The following is a 7782-nucleotide window of genomic DNA, read 5'->3' as shown; positions in this document are numbered from 1 at the left end:
TTCCTAGAAAAAGTATGGATTCAATCTTGCTAGCAAGTCTATATGAGTCCCTAAGGGAATTCACTAGAAGTATAATGATGTAACTATTCCAATATCTAATGATTTTTTTTCTTTCATACTCTTTAATGTATTATTGGGTGATGATTTTGTAAAATTTATTTAGTTATTTTTGGATACTCTAATGCTAATGTGTTTTCTTTAATTATTATTACTTAATGTGTTCACCCTGGGACTGTAAAGGGAAATAACTCATTACATATTTCCCTCACAAATTTGTTTATGTTTTGATGGGTTTTATTTTTATTCATACTATTTTTTGTGCACTTCTTATGAGTATTTTCATCAACACGTTTTTAATGGTTGTGAAGGCGGCCTTTTATCCATCTAAAAAATGATTTATAAAGAATATGCTTGAGTTTTTTAGAGATAGACATTTCATACTTCTACATTAATATTAGAATCAAATCATAAAATATTGAGGTTGAGTTACACCTTGTTCATATACTCATCCTGCTTTTAGAGGTCAAACTAAGATATAATGGGATGGCTTTTCAAGGTCTCTGTCATAAATTTCATCTCAATTTGTTAAATGTAAGGCTTATTTTAAAGAAGATAATGAGATGCAAGTGGATTTGTGTTGAAAGTAATATTTTTGTTCATGGTAGTCATCATTTAAAATAATATTAAATGTGAAAAAAGGTAAAGCTAAAGAAATTGTAGAATAACTTTGTTATTTTATACTCATTATAAAGCATAAATATAAGATATTTTATTTTAATATGCGTTACACATTTCTATATACTTTTAATAGAAATTTAAAATTTTCCAAAGTGTATTTTTCCTTTAATTATTACATTCTAGTCAAATTTATTCACTCCCCCACAATTTTGTATTATATATATTACTAATATAAATAACATAAATGTATAATGGTGATAAAATATAATAATAAACACTCGTTTCCTACTTACATATTCGATTCCTTCACCCTCTCCTATGTATGAATATTCATATTGATGTGTGCATATAGACTCAATTGACTTTACACAATTTTTTATTCAAAATGGCCTTATAAATACAACTACGTTTCAAAATATTTGTACAAATAAGCGATAAATTTGATATTAGATACAATATAATTGTGAACGTGTAGAAATGAACTCATAATCCAATGATCCAATGTACTATAGAACGCTCACAATCACTTGATGGAGGGGATGCCATGTCACACAATCTACGTAGATTTATCACTATGGTGTTCTCTTGCATAGATTTTTATTGGTTAGTATTTTGTTATATATACATTGGACATATTGGATGTATGCATGACTAATGTGCACCCTAAACTACTTTATTAGAGAATTGACACAAAATGTCTTGGAAAAATCATTAAGCAAGTTTGTTCCATTATCTTATGATGTGATTGAGATTTCGAAGATGATTGCAAACAATTCCAAGAGTATATGATCCGAAATTTTCAATAGGTTAAAACTTAAAGTGGCGTATCGATCAACCATTTAGCCATTGTGCGTAGAATTTGAATAAAGGCTTATAGACACAATGGTAATTTATATATAATCTTTTCAACATTAGTCTTAAAACTCAATGTGCTGTATGGATCAAACCTTTCGCCATTATGTATAGAATTTGAATAAAGGCTTATGAGCAGCATTGTAAAATATATAATCCATAAAACAATAGCCTTATCACACTGCCATACCACCTTTTAGTTGTTTTTGGGGTTAATTTTTTAAGTTGTGTTTTCTTCATATCCATTCACAAAATTGGAAATTTTTTAGTTTTAAGCTGGTGGGTTTACATGATTTGAATGTTTTATGAAATTTTCTTGAATTCAATTTGTAAAATATATAATCCATAAAACATTAGTGTTATAACACTGCGATACCACCCTTTAGTTATTTTTGGGTTAATTTTTTAAGTTGATTTTTCTTAATATATTCACAAAATTGGAAAAATTTTAGTTTTAAGTTGTTGGGTTTACATGATTTGAATGTTTTAGGAAAATTTCTTGAATTCTAATCAAAATAGAGAATAAATGCAATTTTAGGTTTTGGGCTTACATAATTTGAATGTTTTAGGATTTTCATCAGCTTTGTTTATTGATGCCATAAATATTCCTGGGAGGCAAATTTCTTGCTGGAATCTAATAGGTTTTTTTTCAAAAATTCAGATTGCGAAAGTGTTTGAATCATATTTCTTGCTGGAATCTAATAGGTTTTTTTTCAAAAATTCAGATTGCGAAAGTGTTTGAATCATTTTTTTGACGGTGGAAATGGGTTCAGCACCATCAAAAAGCCTTGGAGCACCTAAAATCTTGAAGTTTGACAATTGTGTTCGAAATTTTCAAAAATTTCTGCCAAATTTTATCTTAATCTTTGCCAAAATTTCTATTATTTTCAAAACTAGTTTATAGATTTTTTTAAACTATACTATTTTCATCCTTTAACAAAATTAATATCTCAATTAAAATCTTAAATTATTGCATGGGGCCTATATCAAATTTACCGAAGTGCATAAAATTTTAACCAAAGCTAATAACTATCGTTGGGCTGGTCAAAGATATGTAAGGTTGTACAAAATCTCTCTTTAGGATTGTACAATGTCAATTTATACCACCAATCACGCAATCAATGGAAACGAAATTGCCAACCACGAACAAGAAATAGAAGGCCATTGCTTTTTGGTAAACTTAATAAAGCATCGCGGAAAGCAACCAATTCCAGGTATTTGGACCCACGGATTGCAGAGGCTACCGAAAGTTAGGATAGACATGAAGGTGAGGCGGTACACATGTTCCAGTAACTTTTGTTAGACAGGAAGGTGATGAAATTTCTTAATATGTCCACATGTTGGAAAGTCTTTTATATAGTAGGTGAAAGGAAGATTCTACGCAATCACTCCAAACATTGTACCCCATCTCCTATTAATTAATTGCCATCCACGGTCAAACTGACGATAATAATTGTGGGAGTCCGCTAATGGAGGATCATGAAACAATACAGTAAACCTATTTCTATAGACTGATGTGTAAGGTTCTAGGATAAGATTTGGAAGAATCGGCCGCTATTAGGATACTCGATCATATTGACCATAACGATCAAGGGGTCCGCTGATGGAGGATCAAGAAACGATAATACAGTAAAGCTATTTCCCTAAGCCAATGATAAGATTTGGAAGATTCGGCTGTCAAATTTTTACTGTATATACACAGAGGTGGATGCATTACAAATATTTTTCTCCATTATTCCCTTGAATATATGTCAATTTTGCTAATTTCTATTCTGATGTTCTTCTCCACGTTCTTTTTGATCGGATTATGTAGAAGCCTCAAAATTCCTTCCATTGATAGGAATATTCGTTTTCCACTGATTTGAATATTCTCTCTCCTCGATTTTGAGATGATTCAGATATCGGCATAAATACCTTGGGCATCTACATTGACTGAAAACTGCTGACCTACGTGAAGATTTTGCAATGATTTCACGCTCTTAGCGGTTTAATGGACTGAGGTAGAACATTTGTCCCATTATTTTTATGAAGTGTAACTGTTTTTTTGGGTTTTTAATGGTTTGAAAAATGATTAGTTCCGGGATAGAACATTTCTCTGGATGAGGATGATTTATTTTTATTATTTTGGCCAAAGTTTAACTCTTTTTTTTTGTTATTTTTATTTTTATTTTATGGAATTTGATTGTAGTGTTATTGTCTATATATTTATTGTTAATATTTTAATTATAATATATTTTTAAATATATAAAAAATTAATAATAATAAATTTTTAAGGTAAATTTAATAATTTATAATATATATTATATAATATAATATATATATATATATATAACCTCCATGTTATAGTTAGAGGTTATTTTTGATTAAGTAATATTTTAAACTGAGACCGCATATAATTAATTAATAACGTTTCCCTAGTTTTTAAAATCATCATTTTGATAAGTTTTATATATATATATATATATATATATATATATATATAATATAATCGATTTCAAATAGCATTATACAAAATAAAATAAAATAAAATAATCTAACCATAGAATGTGGGCATACTATTGAGATTCTAGAATAAGTATAGACTCACTTAAGTATATTTATGAATGTATTGGAAAAAGTGAATCTCTTTCTCCACCACCACATGCAATCTTGCATTGAGCACCCTTAATCTTAAGGCCTAAACATTGAAGTTTGAAACTCAAAGGTTGAGACTTATGTGGCATGCTCACACCCATGAGCCAATAGTATGCTATATAAATCATTAACTTAGGTGATAGTGTAATCAAAATGAAGATCTTTTTAATTGTCAACAGAAATAATATGACTGAATTTTCTTATTTACAATAGTGAAATAGCTATTTTATATACTTTCTATGTAGCTTCTTTAATTTTTCCATTTTAGTGATAGACCGTGGTTTGTATAAAACAAATGTATTTAAAGTTTGATTAAAAAGTTGTGCTATTTCATGGTTGGATATTGAAATATCAAATAATATTTGATATTGAAATAATATCAAATTAAAAAGTGGCTTTATTTCCATGTTTATGAGAATTCAATCCAATCATATTTGGATTTGAATGCAACTAGGTTTGGGTTTTTCAGGGTCCCTATGGGGAACTGTCCTTTTTACTTGTCCAACATTTATGATTTTGTTCAAAATACATGTTTTGTATAGGTTCAAACTTGCTTTATTATCTATAAAACCATAGTTTAGTCCAACTTGTCATGTGGAAAGTTGAGATTAATTATTTTCTTTCAAAATACATTATAGTTAATGAGTTTGACTTCCATAATTTGTAAAATCCTTGAAATTACATGAATAAAAACTTTATATAATCATTTTTTACTAATATTATAATAAGAATGCACATCATTACATATATTTAATATTTAAAAATAATATAAAATATATTTCTTTATAATTTAATTAAATAAATTTATAATCTAATTAGAAGTAAAATATATTTTCTCAAGCCCGATGATATATATAAAAATAAATAAAATTATTTGATATTAAAAAAAAACACATATATAATAAATAATACTTTAATAATGAATAAACAATGATTCTCTTTTAAAGAAAAACCCATATATAATATATAAAATTTAAAATAATGAGTAACCATATTAATAAATAAAATAATATTATTAATATTATCAATAATATAATAAATCTAAAAAATTATTAATATTTAAATAAAATAAATTATTAATATTATAAAATCAAAAGATTAATAAACCTAAAAATTATTAATATTATAAATCCTAAAAATTAATATAAACTTTGGAATAAATATTAAATAAAATAGTTTAAAAAATTACACTTGTTTGTCGAATCCGAAAATAAGAATTACCCGCCCAATTACACCTTTACACTTTTATGTTTTCTTTCATGGCCGCTGAGGTTTGTCAATGTTCCACGCTGACTAACATTCAATTTAATTGTTAGAAAGTACGTCGTTTTGGCTCCGGTCACATTTCATTCGCTCATGTTTAATAATGGTAGTTGTGTTTAGTATGGTTTTTAAGTTTTTGGGTGTTTGAAATTAGTGGGAAAATTTAAAGTAAAATTTTGATTTGTGTTATTTAAAGTATTTTTTTATTTGTATATGGATCCAGCATCTTAATAAAGTCTTAGGGCATTTTTATTGTGCAGTATTATTCATCAAACTTGTAATTTCAATAAATTATTGTTGAATTTTAGAGAAATTAGACCCAAAAACCCACTAGAAAAACTTCCAAAAAGTAACACTAAAGACAACTAGCTATCAATGTTCCACACTGACATGGCATTCAATTTAAGTGTCGCAACATACATCACTTGGTTTTCAGGAGCAAAGCGTATTTGCTGAAAATAAATAACATGCTCATAGGCATTAAATGAATGAGGCTATATATACCTCCCTGTTGGATAATGATGGGCCAATTATCTAATGATCCATGTATACAGCCTAGCTCATTTAATATTTATTGACAAATCACACATTTATGCCGTAGTCTAATTAGCCAGAGGAATTGCTCAGAAAGTGATGGAAATTCCGATTATATGTAGAGAAAATCTGACAAAAAATTTTGTAAATCCAAATTATAGTTGTTAAATTTCAAAATATTAGCAACCAAATACATTATGCAATGATAATAGCTCGAGATTAAAATAAGCTTGGCCGTAAATATTGGTCTGTAACGGTGACAGACCAAACGAAAGATCAGAAAGCTTTAAATAATGACCAAACAAATTAGATACTATAACAAGTTTAGATAATATAAATGAAGTTCAGAAACTAAACTTGTTAAACTTCTGATGTCTAAAGTTGTTAGGTTTAGATGTAAATTATGAAGTCCAGCTAAACTCCACATTAACTATAAGATTAACTCGTAGCACGACTACAACCGTCCTCTTTTCACATTACTATTTCATATTTTCGTTGACAATTGTGGTTAATATGGTAGGCATTGGCCCACACGCATCCACTGGTTATAAAAGCTTCATTTACTGCTCCGGTTAGTTCGGGAAGAATTGCGACGCTCCTCTCGTTTCATCAAGTTAATGAATCCTACCATGAGCGATTCAGCACTTCGGATTACAGGGCAGCGACCTGCTTCGCTTCTTGAGAGAAGGAAGGGCAAGTCCTCAGCTCAACATATGTGTCTCCACATGCCTCAACCAAGCACTCTGCCAAAGTTAGAGACTGTTTCGAGTCGCAAGCGGCTGATGCAGAAGGAGAGCAAGGGAAGCCCCAAAAGCAGAGTGGATCTAGAATTGCAAGAGCTAAAGGGCCTTATGGAGCTTGGTTTCGAGTTCAGAAGGGACCACTTGACCCCCCGACTCCTGAGCCTTCTTCCTGGATTGAAGCGATTAGCCGACCATGAAAATAGCAGCAGGAATTTAGGGTTTCAAGAATCGCCTTTGGAAAACTGGGAACTGCCAAACCCAAATGCAGCGGATGTGGATATGAAAAAACATCTCAAACTCTGGGCTCGTTCTGTAGCTTCAACATTGAAGCGCAATTGCGACCATGTCAACACTGAAGCCCGTGTCAACACTTGTGTCTAGAACATAGCCATTGTAACTCAGTTGTTCTTCCTGCCCCTGCTGTAGAAAGGGAATTTCCCGAGGCTTGTGACTGTCCCTGTGAAGAAAGCTCAGATCCTGGTGGTATTTCCAACCAGTGATATTCGCAGCCATGATTTAATTATACTATATTGCAATGCTGAAATGATGTGATTGTATGTAGGGCATTAACTTGACATTTTAGAAAACTTTGTGCCTATCACACTCTTGTTTGGTGATGCACATGATCTGATAATAGGACATCTTCCCACCGTGTAATGGGACATTTTTTTCGCTAGTTGCAGTCACTTGTAACTCGTATGATGCTTAAGATATATACATCTTAATTTTTTTGTCTACGGATTTCTCAGAGTACAGTGTCGGTGTGTTTACAGTGTGTCATTTTTTTAAATCGTTATTATACGTTATAAATACGTTATAATTATTTTTAAGTTTGTGTATGATAATAAATAAAATGATCTATGTGTTAAATATAATAATACTTTTAAGATACAGTGCTTATATATATTTTTAAGTTTGTGTATGATAATACATAGAAATTATTTATGTGTTGAATATAATAATACTTTTAAGATACTGCACTGTAATTGTATTTTATTGTTCTTATGTATTAAAATAAACTGCACTCAGACATAATTAGTATTTCTAAATACAAATAAATAATCGTACTGTTTTATCG

The 7782-nt window shown here is 29.6% G+C and overlaps 1 protein-coding gene across 1 annotated transcript; it reads left to right on the top strand.

Annotated features, from left to right (window-relative positions):
• The first annotated feature begins 6552 nt into the window (after positions 1 to 6552).
• LOC149193078 (uncharacterized) lies at positions 6553 to 7402 on the top strand. The gene has a single exon (XM_089406531.1). The coding sequence runs from the start codon at positions 6579 to 6581 to the stop codon at positions 7083 to 7085; it is 507 nt and encodes a 168-aa protein (XP_089262657.1). The 5' UTR covers positions 6553 to 6578; the 3' UTR covers positions 7086 to 7402.
• The last annotated feature ends 380 nt before the right edge of the window (positions 7403 to 7782 follow it).

Source organism: Pinus tabuliformis, chromosome 2_2 (assembly GCF_031772625.1).
Source record: "Pinus tabuliformis cultivar Carrire ecotype Pingquan chromosome 2_2, CPIR1, whole genome shotgun sequence".
NCBI classification, from domain to species: Eukaryota; Viridiplantae; Streptophyta; class Pinopsida; order Pinales; family Pinaceae; genus Pinus; species Pinus tabuliformis.
The sequence above is the reverse complement of the archived record's forward strand: the minus strand, read 5'-3'. Positions and strand labels throughout refer to the sequence as shown.

Coding starts and splice junctions, on each gene's coding strand:
- LOC149193078 (XM_089406531.1), top strand. CDS start 6,579: ATGAATCCTACCATGAGCGATTCAGCACTTCGGATTACAGGGCAGCGA.